This window comes from Euwallacea similis, chromosome 8, assembly GCF_039881205.1.
Source record: "Euwallacea similis isolate ESF13 chromosome 8, ESF131.1, whole genome shotgun sequence".
NCBI classification, from domain to species: Eukaryota; Metazoa; Arthropoda; class Insecta; order Coleoptera; family Curculionidae; genus Euwallacea; species Euwallacea similis.
This window is the reverse complement of record NC_089616.1, coordinates 4,383,063-4,399,049: the sequence shown is the minus strand read 5'-3', so window position 1 is coordinate 4,399,049 and position 15,987 is coordinate 4,383,063. Positions and strand designations below refer to the sequence as shown.

At 38.8% G+C, this 15,987-nt stretch overlaps 1 protein-coding gene across 2 annotated transcripts; it reads right to left on the bottom strand.

The window, feature by feature from the left end:
• Positions 1 to 1,413: 1,413 nt before the first annotated feature.
• On the bottom strand, positions 1,414 to 15,254 carry Dfd (Deformed). Of its 2 annotated transcripts, XM_066392499.1 has the most exons (5): positions 14,066 to 15,254; positions 9,190 to 9,222; positions 3,554 to 3,737; positions 3,191 to 3,418; positions 1,414 to 2,627 (listed from the first exon to the last, which is right to left on the bottom strand). In XM_066392499.1, exons 1-5 carry the CDS (start codon positions 14,784 to 14,786, stop codon positions 2,351 to 2,353), a joined length of 1,443 nt encoding a protein of 480 aa, XP_066248596.1. In that variant the 5' UTR covers positions 14,787 to 15,254; the 3' UTR covers positions 1,414 to 2,350. The 2 variants fall into 2 exon arrangements, with proteins under 2 accessions (XP_066248596.1, XP_066248597.1); XM_066392500.1 differs by lacking the exon at positions 9,190 to 9,222.
• Between the last annotated feature and the right edge of the window lie 733 nt (positions 15,255 to 15,987).

Sequence of the window (15,987 nt, the reverse complement as noted above, 5' to 3'; positions counted from 1 at the left end):
AGCTTACATCTTGATTGGAACCTAATTAAATCATAATGATGCATTTTCACTATAGTGCCACTTTGACCCGAATTGACCCGTTTTGTGTAGTTTTTAGGTCAACTACCTATATAAGTTTCCTTCACGATTCGTATATTGAATTCGCTGGCATTATATTCAGTCTGTTTCTCTCTCTCTCCAGACAATTTAAAAAGCGACTGCCTGGCACGACATGAATTCGTGCGAGGGTCAAATATATTTTCTGTCAGTCTTTTGAAGCAGGCTCACATGCCGACCAATTATATTTCGGCCCTGTGGCTTTATCCCATCGCCATGTTGCCAACCGGGCCTACAATGCCGGGGGAAATATTAAATTAACTTGGTATTTATGCCATTGTACGTTATCGAGGATGGACAAATAACATTTCTGATTTTCCCGTTCTTGCGGAGCTCTCGGCCGCTCGGCAAAGTGCTAACAGCTGAGGACACTGTTTGATTACCTTGAGAATCGATAAGAAGCGGCTAACGGTTCGGGAAAGCTGAAGATCTGAACGCGGGAGATCAAGAGACCAATTTGAGAATTTGTAATTTCCTAACGGAAGCCTCCGGGAGGTTCATAACTGGGGATGATAATCACCGGAATGTGTACTCCATCTGCTGTAATTATGAATTCAATTAGCTAGTTGCTTTGAGAGCACTGACTCACAGTACGGGAAATTACTCGATAACTCGACGAAATTGAAAAATTTGTTGCCTCCAAATGGAACAGGCGGATCATTTCTGGTAATAATAATCGCATATGGGTGCTCTTCGTGCACGGTAATTAGGAGCTAAAGCAGGCAACTTGCTTGGGAGCGCCGGGCCCGGCAATGAATGATGTGCAAGAAGGACGGCTTGAGCCAAATTTAAAAATTCGTAACTCCGAAATTAAAGACTATAGAGGTCTCATTTTCGGTGACGATAATCATCTGTATGCGCGCTTGATGCGCTAAAATTATGCGCCGAGTTAATTAGTTTCTTTAAGAGCTCCAAGCCCGAGAATGCGTATGACCAATGCGACTGATGAACAAGAGAAGAAAGACGTTACGCGATGGCTCGAAAATTTGTAACCTTAAAATGCAATCCCTTTCTAGCCATGATAATCACCACCGTAATTATGAGCCCCTTCGGGTAATTTATTCGGTCAAATGTGATTTTTCCGAGCCGGACAAGAAAGTGGATGGCTGAATAGAGTTTGAAAAGTTTTAAACTTCGAAATGGAGCATTCGAGAGAGTTCGCTTCTGGCGGGGATAATCGCCAGATTTCTCGGTAATGAGCTCAATTTGCGACTCCCTTTGAGCTGTCGAGTCCGAGAAGTACGGTCCTGGACCCGAGCAAGACGCGAAAATTAATATTTTAAATAAAACATCCGGATTACTGTAGAATTATACATATTTATTTCTATCCTTAATATATACACTTTATATGTACCGATAATATTCACATTTAAAAAAATCACACTGGGCTCACAACTTAGGCCTAATATAAACGTCGTATTGGATGATGTATTATGTACAGTAAAACCAATAATAACATGTTATAATACACATTTTAATATAGTTATCCTATATACCTTTTGTTTATCTCTATAATGTAAGTCCAATCGAGATTTAACTCGCTTTGTACAATTATACAAACACATATAAGACATGAGTGATTCTTGCGATATTATTGCGCAAGAATGCAATTGCTAAAAAGAAACTTTGAAGTTTTATCTACAAACACCTTAAGGCAAAAAGAAAAATGTCTTTTGTTGATTGCTATAAGTTTAAACTCGCCCTAAAGAGCATTAATAATAACTACAAGTTTCGGCAAAACGTCTTGTTAAAAGGTAACATTCGCATTAGAAATTAAGAAGGTTCGGGGCAATACTACATTCGTCGAATTTGGTGGTTCACACGAAAAAACACCACAATGGAATAATTTAAACCGGAAATCCACGAAAGAGTTATTTGCAATATTAAATAGAGATAACGCTTTCCAACCGTTATTGTGATGCATCCGCAGGTGTAATCAATCATCGAATTAATTCGTTATCAGCAGATTAGTTAAAATAATTCCCGTAAATATCATTTCATGCTTTGGTATGAATTCACTGAATCAAATCCGCGGTATTCTATAGGGAAACGTGAATAAATTATGAGAAAATAATTACTAAACCCAGCTATAATAACCGTTTTAGACAAACCTACTTAAAAACCTTCCTAATGAATACCCTCTACAATCTCCTATAATAAGTGAGATAAAAGAACACCGCACTAAGATCCTCTTAAAAACCCTCCCACCCAACCTATCACCAATCCACAACAAAACTCTTTAAAAAATAATCCATTACAACGCAGTTAAGTCGTAATCAGGTTTGATAACGGGGGGTGTTCCTCCCCCGGGTATGCCCCGGCATCCGGGGGGTGAAGACATGGGTTGCATGGGTGGCCCCCCTAAGGCGGCTCCCAAGTGGGTGAGGGCCGGGTCCATCATGGGATTGCTGGGATGCAGGGATGAGGTCATGGGGTGGGCGTGGGAATGACCAGAAATAGTGGTGGGTAGGGGATGGGTGGCTGTGAGGGACATGTCTAGCATATTGTCGCCGAGGCCGTCGATTGGCTCGCTGAAACAAAAAGAGGGGAGTTAATGTCTGCTAGTAAGAAGTTGAAATTTCTCAAGCTTTCAAAGAGAATCGAATATTTTGGGGAGGTTAAGATGTCCATGTAGGATGTGGAAGACACGATCGTTCAAACGTGAATCACTTCCACACTACTTCATGACTAAGAGAGATGAACGCGGGGATTACAAAGGGGTAACTGAATCTTTACGAGTAGGAAAGCAAACAAATTCCCACAACATACAGGGTGTTCTACACAAAAAAAAGTAGAGCTTGAGCGTTCCAATCCCAATGAAGATATTTTTCCAAAGTTACGAAAGGCCTCGTGAACGCTCGAGAAAGATTCACTGCGTATCTTCCGAATGACATGTACAGATGACTGTGGATGTTCAGTCTTCATGGGATGGGAAATTGCAAGAATATTGGAAACCAATTTACTCAAGCAATAAAACTATGACGCAACCCTAAAAGTTGATGATATCTCAGATCCGGGATCTCAGAATCATAAGACGAGGAGAGCATGCCAAACCCGTATAAATCATCTCCTGCCATCGGTAGCTATGACTCACCGTGTGTTGTTATTCTTCCTCTTGTCATTGTTGTTCCCCTGCTGCTGGGTGGCGGCGACGGCGCTATTTTGCGCCTTGCCCCCCCGCCCACCGCCGCCCTTGCCCGACGATTTGCCGCTATTTGCCGTCGGCGCCCCCGACGCCGTCGTCGTGACGCCCGCAGGATTCGTTTTCCTCCGGACATTCTTCGTGTTTGGCAATTTGTTGTCTTTTTTCCATTTCATTCGTCTGCAAGAGACAATACGAGTTCTGTTAGTACCACCGTAAGCACCAACAGACAAACATGACCTATATTCGTGACTCGACTAGATATTTCTGGCCAGTCATTTCTCCAAGAAGCGAACCGCATATAAGAATTTTTACCTGTTTTGGAACCATATTTTGATCTGACGCTCGCTGAGAACCAACGCATGGGCGATCTCTATTCGCCTCCTTCTGGTCAGGTAGCGGTTATAATGGAACTCTTTTTCTAACTCGAGGATTTGGTGCCGGGTGTAGGCCGTCCTTTGACGTTTGGGTTCCATGCCCGGGGCGAAGGCACCATTTGCTGCAACAAAACCCGAGATCAGGGGCATAATTGCTTCTTAGAACAAAGGTTATATAATGCATAAAGTAAATGATTATGCAGCTTCCTATGACGACAATCATTGCTTTTTAGTGTTAATTTAACGTGGCGGCGAAAACAGGATGCCATGGCTGCACTTCTCGTTTTTCTCTCGTCTGTAATTAGTTTAATTACTGTGGATTAGGTATGACTATAATAGACATGAATATAAGATCCTCGGCAATGAGATTGATTGGCTCTAATCTTTCTGAATTTTTAGTAATCTCCCCTCTATTGAGCCGGATACCGCTCAAATAAAGTATAGGCTCCTCCTGAAGTTTATGGCACTCTATCAAGTTTGAGGGGTTGAATATCAGAAATTCAATGCTCAAACAAAACTGGAGATAAACCCATTAAATAAACAATAAATTAATCGGCTTATCATATTAATATAGTTATTTTGTGTAATAAGGACGTAAGGACATACAGCGAGTGAGTCCATAAATGAATGCGTCAATGAAGCCTCGTTTCAATGTTTGATGCTAGATTTCATAATAATTTCCTAATAATGCAACTATTAAGACAAAATTAAAATTCCTCCGAAATTCCTTAATCACCTGTTAAAAAGAATTTATGGCCATCAATCAATATTCAGTCATTGTCAGGTCATATGTTATTTGCGTTATATTACGAGGAATATAATATCGCCTTCTTTATTGTTCTGATACTCTAATGAATCAATTTATGGCCGCAAAACACTGTTCTAAACTGTCCTTTATAACCATAATTATTGCCATCCGCACCAATATCTGTTGTGTTGGTGCGGATTGCGCAAGCAGTATCTGCCCAGTCTGCAGTTCCTGTCAGTCCTGATCCATACCTATTTGATGGTATTTTTGAGTTCGAAGGCTTGGCCGAGATCCAGGCCATCCTCCGTGATGAGGTCCATTTATAATCTCAGTCGTAATTCTAGAGGTTCATTAATCTTGGGAATGTGGATTAGTCATGGGGATCCACCCTAAGACATGAAAATGCGGTTTCATCCGGGAACAATTTCTGTACAAACCGCGCAAATTGACAAATGACAATTGGCATGTGGTGGTGTGCATGTCACGTGGCTTGACAACCGTCAATGCACATGTGACAGTAGCTTATTCAAACATAAATTGATCTGCTAATTAGATGTTTACCAGGTCGGTCTAGTTTTTCCTTACAAATGGCATGCGGAATTTGCAAAGCTCAATGACCCAGAAGAAGTGGACGTACAGTATTGGGCAAAAAGTTTGGAACTTTTTTCAAATTTGAAATATTTTATTAATATCTAATACGTGAACTCTCGGTTACAACATAATTAGTATGCTATTAGTAAAATATTCTGAATATAATTGGCTTTGAGATATGCAAACAGATAACTATATAAATAAATCTTGTTATGAGTCTCGACAAAATAGTTGTAACTTTTTTATTGAAGAAATTAGTGACAATAAAAATAGTACAAACATTTATTTTAATTAATATTTAGTGTGGTGCCCATTTGCCTTGATCATATCGCGACATCGCTTCGGCATCGTTTGAATTAATTTTACAATTATTGTTCATACTGATTGATCTATAGTGGACCACGCATTCTCTATTTTTTCAAAAAGTTCTTGTTGGTTTTTGATTTGATTTGATGTTATTTTCCTATCAAGTATGCCACATAAGTTCTCAATGGGATTCAGGTCGGGACTCCGTAACGGCCATTTTAAAACATCAATTTTTGCTGCTCAATCAAATGCTATCAATGCTGTTCATTGTTGGTGGTGGTAACACAGCGACCGCTTCTATGCAAATCATGCATTTTGTCAATTGACAGCTGACATGTGACGCTCGCTCAATTAAACATGGATCTTCAGTTATGATTAAAAAGAACCTGTCGATACAATCATTTGATTGTTGACGGTGGCAGTCTCAAAAAAAGTCACACGGGGCGAATTAAAATTTTGCAAAATTAGTTCAAGTTTGATTGACCTTTTATTAACGTCATGAAGGAGGTGGAATTTGACGTTACAAATGAGACATTCACTGACGTTTCTTGGATGTGACGAGCATGACGTTTTGTTGATGGGACTTAGTCACGTGATTTTAGCAACACTGAAGGATTATGGTCATTTGGTCAAGTTTGTATCAGACGTTATGTTGAGCCTTGTTTGGGGCACAACCGCTCTTCTTTCTCAACGACCGTGTGCCCTCTAATAGAGACAAATTACAATTACAAAAAGGTTTCCATGTTAAACAGCACTACTTTTCGCTATCAATTTGTGAATATATTCATTTCCATTGCAACCACCCTGACCATCATCCATCAATTGGCGTAGATAGCATCGCCATGGTAATAGTTTCAGACACCCCGTGGCGCAATTATAAAACCAACGTATCCAAGACATATGGGTTTTCGACCGGCAATGGAAATTTTTCCATTTTCCACACAGCAGAGCTCAAAATAATGGCGTATCTATTACCGGCACACAGGGCTGAATTAATTTGCAAATTACACCGTCCACTATTTCCGTGTTACATAAATATTATTTAAATTTATGATAAATTATGCTCTGGAGTCAATTAATCATTTAGATAAAAATATTTCCGTTTAATATCGATGTTGGGAAAATTATTTTTACATGCTAAGTACGTGTGTGAAACGTTGTTGTGACATTGGAAAATTTCTACAAGAACTCGTTCATTTACGTGCGTAGTTTCAGACCAAAATTTTCGTCATTCATCAAGGTCCTTTAGGCAACAATATGGTATTGATAAATTGTTAACAATGACTATTAGAGCGACTGAAAAAATGTGCTTGGATAATTAGTATTGACAGCCTGGAGAATTAATTATTTTCTCTAGCATTGTTCAACGTTGTTCTACCTAATGACCCAAATTAGGTTTCGAAATTTTTCCAATTCCCCTGCATATTTTGAAAATGCACATCTTACCGTGCAATCTGATTAATCCCTAAATAAATTTTCTTAGTCTCAGGACATGACAACAAAGGCCGTTTTCCGCGCTCACGTCTGACTCTGGCAATATTCAAATTAGCCAATCAACCCAATTAGCCTTTCATAGAAATCCCCTTGTAACCAAATTAAGCCAAAAATGTCTAGCCAATTACGCCTTATCCTTTCAGTAAAAACTGTGGATTCATCTTGTGGTTGTTGAACCTCTCACCACCTCCTCGTGTACATCTTGCCACACATGCGGGGGAATATTTGAATAACATTTAATTAGAGAGAATTAACAATAAAGACCACTCTTATTGTCGATGTGCTGTATGTTCGAGTTGCTCCTCGCTATGCTGACGATGAACAGCATTTTCTCTTTGGGCATTTGGATGCCGACAACGTATACAGGGGCGTATCATTCCCCCAAACTTTCTTCTTAGCCATAAAAGAGCTCCGTACAAAGACGCCTAAAATCCTCCTAGCTAAACTGCCATTTCCCTTATGCTCAAATATCCCTAATGTCAAAGTTTCGGCTTTTCACTACGAGCAAAGTCTCTAATTCTAATACGCCACTGGATGTGAAAAATGCCCATTTTTGTGCAGAGACCACGATCAGACCATGAACATCGTCGCGACATGGTCGGTAAAAAAAAAACTCTAAAGAAGTCTTGCTTGGCAGCACGTAATCGGCCATTCAGCATGACTTTGCAGAGTTTTGGAATAAACCAAATTAAAACGGTCGATGTAGTAGAAGACGGCAAGACACAATGTCCTTTTTCGGTTCCGTCCAAATTTGGGGCTGTACCACTACGGGTCACTACAATCTGAGGTTTGGTCAGTTGGAAGTAGGTAATCGAGCTGCAGGTTGCAAACTCATAGTTCAACTTGAAAGAATCACGAAAGCACATAATTGTTTAGGCAGAAATATTGCGAACACTTTTAATTTACCTCAATGTGCTGGGTTCCCACGGCGCTTGTCGACACAAACCGCCGACGTGGAAAAGAGATTTATAGAATGTCATCTATCAATAGGCTTGAAATGGGATAATTGGGTGTGGCACAAAATAGCCCTTGATGTAGCGCAGAGACAGCGATGGCACAGCCCGTGGGAGCACGGCATTAGAAGTTCTACTTTCATCAAAAATCGAGGCCTCTCCGCAAAAAATTTTCCGTAAGCCAATTTGAGGTACTGAATTTACCAAAAAACAGTGTAGTAGTTTGCTTTTTAAAAGGCCTATAAATTTTTCAATACTTAAATTTTGGAAGAATTGAACTACAAAAGCTGAATAATTCAATAAATAAACAAGTAATTGAGATATATATATAATCCTAGATTGGCCAAAAATATTAGAGGTCAGTTTGTGTTTCATTTTTTATTTGAAGTTTAATTCTGGACAAGAAGCAGGGGTTTTAACTCAATTTCATCATTTCAAATTTGCTCGTGCAACGGCCCTGGATTTTAATTGAAAAAGTTCCGTAACATTCTGCATTTCAAGAACATTTATAGTCCCTGCTTGGAACAAAGCAATGCCGAAGTTTGCTTTTTACAAGGGCTATGAATTATTCAATAGTACTTTTAGGAAGTTTGTAAATTTGGACTCCGAAATGATGCAGATTTTTGCCGTTTAGTCCTCTCCAGTTACGACCCTGGATTTTAACTAAAAAACTGTAAAATGTGTCACCTGATAGAGAAAACTACTGTGTTTGAGTTCAAAAGTTCAGAACGTGCAAATGTGATATGTACGAAATAATCAAAAGTAAATTTATATATTTTCGACCATCCGAGAAGAAGTAAACAGATTTAGTTCACCTGACAATGCGTTGACACAGAAAAATGTCACTCACGTCATGGTAAGCGAGAGGCGGGATCTGCCTGCTCAGACCGTGGGAACCCTGCGTTACTATATGATTGATAAATTTAGTCTAAAATATCTTGCGCCTTAAGGAACCACTCGACCTTTCTATCTGAACCTGAACTAACTTGACTTAACTCGAAACGTATTTAGAACAGTAATGATTGGATGAAGAGATTCTCGGAAGACAAAAAGGGTTTCTAATTTCTGCGATCGTACTAGTGATGAGAATTGGCTTCGTAATTAAATTCTTTGGAGGGAAGTGATTGAGAACACTTTATCTCGGCTAAAATTGATTTTACTGAACTTGCGGAAAATGTCCGCAAAACCTCAGTAAAACCAAACCGACTTATTTAAAACTCCAAGAAACAACAGCACAGACTCTACATTCTACATAGTTATTCTTAATCTACTAAATCTACTATTGTAAGGTGCATTTGCGTGTAAAGTTTAATAAGTGGTGAAAGCAAATAATAACCATTAAAAGCCAAGAAATAAGAAGAAGCGAAAGCAGACTTCATCTCTTCGTGCGTGTATGAATAATCGACACGAAAGGATAAAATCTTTTATAATATTTTAATAGTGTTTAAAGCATTAGTGATGGTTAAAACAATAAAAACTTACTGCCATTAGACGAAATGTCATGCGCATTCGAAACTGAAAGACAAAATGAAAAGGTAATTAATATGACATCACATATACAGGTATTAATACTAAAATTACAAGTAAGTGTTATACTTTTTTTACCATTATTTTAGTTTAGTCCATTTGTCTTTGGTTAATTTTCTTACTGCTAAGTTATAAATTTCCTTTCATCCAGGCATTTTCCCCTTAAGGTGCGTGCAAGCTAATGTCAAATAAATTGTAACGCACTTTTGATTAATGGACAACACTAATGAATAATGAATCCGGCGTTTTAGCTGAAAAACAAAACCAAAAACAGACAGTATTTCCTGTGACAGAGGCACTTAATACATATAAGAACTTTCTCTATTTTCCCTGTTGCAACTGCTCGAGATGAAGGAAAAGAGCTGAAAAAAAATCAGTTACGTAACAATCCCTCATGTTTAGCCATCAGGTAAGAAGCGTGAGCTTTCGGTTAAATTCATGAATATCATTAAATTGCATTAACTTAAAAACAATTTGTTTTTGTGTTGTTTTGAGGTCTTGACGTGTGCCAATGGCTATAATATTTCATTTCAAACTCATTTAAACAGGTCTGCCTGCAGCTGAAATTTATACCACCAAGAGGCAATTCCAAGGCTGAAGACACTCAAGTGTTAAATAATTTTCCATTTTTTTTCGTCAGAATGCGGTTTGCGAATTTTACTAGCTGGATTCTCTACAGAATCGTGGACGACAATCATAATTGTAATTTTTTTCGAGGCAGTAATGAATTTGATATGGCTTATGATCCATTTAATTGTCCGGTCGTGCTACATTTAAGGTTATTAAATTATTTCGATTTGAACTAGGTCAGTGCCGAGTGGTTCTGGTTTGGTACCGCAAACCGAAAATACAGGGACTCTAACTCGGACTTAATTTATTTGTTAGCCATTGATGATTTCCATATTTTATCTTTCCTTGCATGTTCCGAGAGCTGCTGCATCGTCTCTTATTGCAGCACTTTTAAACAACTTCCAATCTTTCTTTTTTTTTTCAAGAAAAAATTTGAATTTGCGGAATTTTGGACATCAAAAGTTGCTTTGTCTTGCCTGATTTTACTACTTTGGATCCGTTCTCTACATGAGTCTGGGCCACCCTGTATATGTGTTCTTCATGTGCTCTCATTACGAGTTTAATCAGATAGTTCCGTTGGGAGCAGCAACGATTGGCAATATGGTATAATCAATAGTATATACATAACTGGCTGATGGCTCAGCAAAAGTAGAAAATTTGTTTACCCCAAGTGGAAGAATTTAAATGGATCATTTCTGGTCATAACAATCATTTATGTATGTCCTTCATGCAATGTAATTATGAGCTCAATCAGACAATTTTTTTGGGAACACTGGACCATGATTTAACCAACTAGAACAAAAAATGACTTCATGGCTCGACCAAATTCGATAAAACAGTTTCAAGTTCAAAGATTCTAGAAGGTCGATTTCTGGTAATGATAATTATTTATGTGTGCCCTTCGTCCACTGTAATTACGAGTTCAATCGGACTGTTTATTTGGAAGCATCAGCAAATATGGTGCATAATTAAGCAGAACAAAAAAGTTCCTTGATGGTTACCAAACTGCAAAATCTGTCTCTTTGTAATGGAAAAATCTAGATAGTCCATTTTTGTGCTTCAGGAATTTTTACTGATAGAAACTCTGGCTGAAAAATATAAAAATAAAAGTTAAAAATTTTAATCCTTGCATACACAGTGACGTTAACTATTCTCTGGCGATCTCGGTCAGTGGCGCCGATGTCGGTTAGCTCAACTCGATCCATATTGTATTTCTCTCGATTTTTCCGTGGTGAATTTTTAGGACTATAAGATTTTTTAGTAATTTTTGAAGTGATCGACAGAATTCAGAAACTTTTCTGAAGTTTTCCCAAATTTTGACGACTTAGAGAGCACAATGATGAATCATGAAGGATTTATACTGAGATGTTCAGTTACTTAAAGTGAATGAAAGTATTTGATAGAGACATAACATTTGGAAAGTTTATGAATTAGGCGGGGAATTAGGTACTTACACTTCTAACACGAGACCTTTACGGGAAAATTGACCGAATTCCAATGCTTCAAACTTTCAAATTAACAATGTTAGGATTTTTCACCCCGACCGTTCCTCCAGCGAACTTAATAGAATTTCTATAATGTAAATTTCTCCCTATCAATCCCAACAAAACCCCTCTTCAAATCCAACACAAACATTCTCGAGATACCACAAGGCAAATTTGAAGCTCGTAGAGCCTAATCACCATTCAAATTCGTTCAACATCTTCGACAACAAAGCGATGTTCCAAAACATCCCCGGGGAGGTCACAACAGACCTTCAGAGATTTATAAATCGCTGGCCATTTAGCAAATAAAGGATAATAAATTGAAGGTACTTAAGGAGGTATTGTGCGGTCGGAATTTTAGAGCTAATTTGCGTCTATCTCAGTTGAGAAATCTCTTCGACTTGTGTGGGGCTAAATGTCGGATGGTCGGAGGTCTTTTGACAAGATTAACAAGGTCATATTCATTTCTGACATAGAAAGGAGGCCTTCCCTATATGTCTTAAATTATCCCTCTTCGACGAGCAGTAATAGACAACCCTCAAAGGTATATTATAATCTAAACAGTGACAAGCACTTCTAGTGACATATAGAATAAAAAATAAGCGTCTCTTCAAAATCTGAAAGGATCAGCGATTTAAACAAACGATGGGCAATTTATATCTTTCTCAGATTCTCTTGTTGTCCCTTTTGAACGTGATGCGGTTTAAAGATCAGACCGCAGGGGTTATAAATAAGGGTACTGAAGAGCTTTAAATATTTTACAAATTCGCTATTCAACGTGAGATTTTTATTAATGTCTTTCCAGGGTTGATGGTTGTGGGGGTTTCAGGGATGATGTGAATAATTTGTAAATGTGGCGGTGAGAAGTTAGGACTTTAGGTTAGATGGTTCTGGTGGCAAAAGCTCTATATAAATTTTAATTCCTCGATATAACTTTTTGATGGGGTTGTTGATCAGTGTTGTTAGTTGAAGATGAATCAAAGAAAAAATGAAGATGCAATGAAGACGTGATGAAGATAAACATGAAGAAGTCGAAATAAGTGGAACAAAAGAAGAATCCATTTAGCTGTTGTCTGGAGAGTCACTTGCTTCGCTACCAAAATGATCGAAACGAATCTCACCGTTCCTGCTTCTTCGTTTTAAGATCACTTTTTCATTGGACGTCGATGATGTATAATTCTTCTCTTCTATTCGACCATTTAATGTGGATCAAACACGTGCCTTTCCTATTCACCTATTAAATAGGTACCTTAGGTAATATTAATCTAATAAAACAAGCAGCTCGGATTCAAAGGCAGGAAAAAAAGGAACAGGCGCCTGCTTTATAGCCTATTAAAAGTTTGTGCCAGTCATGGGAAAAATAGAAGACCGATATTAATATTTATGTTTACCTGTGCCGTGATGTAGCACTTTTTTACCGGCTTTTTGGATTAGTAGTACCATCCGGAGACGGTCTAGATATTTTGTGCAAAGTTTAATTAACTGGCTGGCTGTTCGCCCTTCATGGTAATTTACTTTTTCCTTCGGAGCCTCATAAATTGATTCCTAATCTTTTCTTTTTCATTCTTGTAAGTCATTCCATGCAGGCACTCGACCTCAAGATTTTGCATCTGTCAGTGCAAGAATGTATTCAAAGTAATCTAGAGCTGAACGAATTCAAAGCTGTAGATCTGGATAGCTGATGAAAGTAGTTGGCAACTTGAAGACTGCCATTAGCCTGAAATCATGTGTGTGTGTGTAATTCACTTTCTGTCTTATCTGATCCGGACCATAGACAACGAAACTCTATAATAGTCACCCATTTTCAGTATGTAAAATATAAACCATTTGGTTAACAGAACTGTCAACAGAATTCGACAAAATGGGCATTCTGTCCGAGGAATGAGCCATTCTTTGGACAAAACTTAAGATTTTCTTGCAAATCCACGAACTATCAATCCAAGAACATCTGGACGACATTATCATGGCGGAATCGACAACTCTGGATTCTATCTGTCCATTTCAGGCAGATGATCGTGAGACCTTTATCGTTCTGACATTTACTAGTTATTTGATGGACTATGTCCAAAGAAATCGAAGTAAGGCTGAGATACCAAAATTCAAGTATAGGTGAAGAATTGTACCTCTTGATTGCCTCAGGATGAAAGAAATCACTTTCAAATTTGGTACTTAGGCAAAGAATTTCTAACTTTGTTAAAGAATTAATATAAAAAAACAAAACTCCGAACAGTTTCTTGGAAATCTCATACACCCTCCTTGGCTCATCCTTATTTTCTCCAGATTAACCAAATGTCTGTCATACCTCGATGAACAATAATTTCCTGTTCATGATTTAATATTTGATTTTAATATACTGTTAATAATTCGTCCAGAATCTACGGAAGTAACTTGAGGACTTTGAATTCTTGGATTAGATCATCGTCATATCTTTCGGTGATCCGATGAGTCCTAAGGCAACTCTTATCATATGATAATTTCGCAAATTTGCATAACATGATGATAAAATGCCATGGGCATGGGTTATAGAAATCTGGCCAATTCTGAATTTATTGGGAATTTGAACATAGCTCGTCATTATATGATACATATTAGTCCTAAATTACGCTTTAATCTCGTCAATTAAGTTACGTTTACTTCCAAACTTAAGTTAAACTTTACAAGATTTGAATTGCTTGCTTAGCAAATACTTTTGACATATCATTCAATCATTCACAAATCCCTTACTGCATGTTATCAAAATGTAAAAATTATCCATACCACACAACCTTGATACTTACAAGCTCCAGCCACATGGACCTTTCTCATCCAGGGATAAATCTGCCTGTCTCCATTGTCCTCATCATCATCGTCCTCGTCATTATTCGTCGAACTGCCCTGTCCGTCATCGAGCTCATCCTGTTCATCCGAACCCCCATCTTCCAGTCTTAACCCCAATTCTTGCAACGAATGTCCAACCGGAGGTGAACCCCTCGAGTCTTGTCCATGGCCAACCGATGCCGGACTACACACACTACTGTTCACATCACTCGGTTGAGACACGTTCGGAGAAATGTCCGGTATATTATGGAGGATGTTTGAGGGTGTCGTGGTCGGGGGAGGATGGTTTGGATGGCCGTCGGGCAAAGAGGCACAGTTAAGTAACTGATTCTGCGGTTCGTGAATTGGTTGGACAGGACGCACTTGATGGATTGGAGGTGAGGGATGGTGCAGCTGGTGATGGTAATAATTACCGTAACCCCCGTAACCGGAATTCGATAAGGGAAGCGACGCTCCGTAGGTGGCTTGGTGATGATGGTGGTTGTGGTACCCATACTGCAGATGTTGAGGCTGGTTCAGATGATGGTTCCCGAAGAAGTTTTCGGTCGCGGACGGAATATAACTACTTTGACTGTATTCTTCGCTAGGGGGAAACTTCGGGTCGACCACAACCCCCGCCGAAATATGCTGCGGCTGTTGATAACCCGAAACGGGGTTCATCAGAAACGAACTCATAGTCATTAATAATTTTACCGGAATTCTCCAAAGGCAACGACTTGTCGGGAGACGTCCTCCCTTCTCTCCCCACTCCACTCACGATCCCCGCCCACCGGGCCCAATTAACTAACCACGTGACAGACCGACAACCAATCCCGTGTTATGACGTCACTGAGCATGATGGATGACGGGCCCGCGCGGAACGTGTGCTTTAAACACGAGGATTCACTCTAACCAACCTAAGACCAACATATTTTATTATTGTTTATATTTTTATATTTTATTTTCCAACTTTTTAATGTTTCTCAATTGGCGGCACTTGAGCCCTTCGGCGGTTACGCAGCTGCACGCAATATAACCGAATTAGAATGGCACTACGGGGTGGAGAGCACTATAATGTTACGTTAGAGTCAAGTAAGTCCAGAGCACCGCACCAGTAGCAACTAAATATCTCGGGAACGACACTTTTCCCCTTCGACTCGACCAGCAAGAGAGACACGAAAGGACTGACTGAAAAGCAAAAGAATAAAATCTACTGGCTTCTATCCCGTTCTTTACTCCACCCATTTTGGCTGCCACTTATCGCTTCATTTTACCTTTCCTCTTCTGTGGGTGGGACAAAGAGAGGAGATTCGTCCTGCTGTTTTGCAGTCGGTGCAATACAAAGCTTGGAGAATGTGGAGTCGGTGTTCTCTCTCTTTCTCTCTTTCTTGTCGACTCTCTGGGCGTTCTTTTTTTCACTCGGCGTCTTATGTTTGTGCCTGAGAATGTTTTGATGGCGGATCGTATGTTGTTTGGGTTGGAATGTTTTTAACTAATTACCAAGCTTTTATGCGGGGGAATTGATCGTAATCTTTTTATAATGCGCTGTTATTCACACCGTTTTAATGCATATAAATTAAGGCTCATTATCACCGAGAGTATATAATTTGCCAGCGGAATTTTTTCTCGCACGAGTAAAGTTCTTAAAGCGTTTTCGCATTTTTTAGAATGTTTTCCTTTTTTAATTTATATCTTAAATAATCATGATGATTCCTCCGCTATAGAACTGAGGATTTTATTATGCAGGAATTTCTCCATTTACGATGATCATACTTAACAAGAGTATGGACGTAATAACGAATTCACCATAAAACAATTAAATATTTACACGAGAAAGGTGATTATTTAGGGCGATGGTTCTTGCACACATTACACATCCATTTTACAAGATTTTATTGCTGAA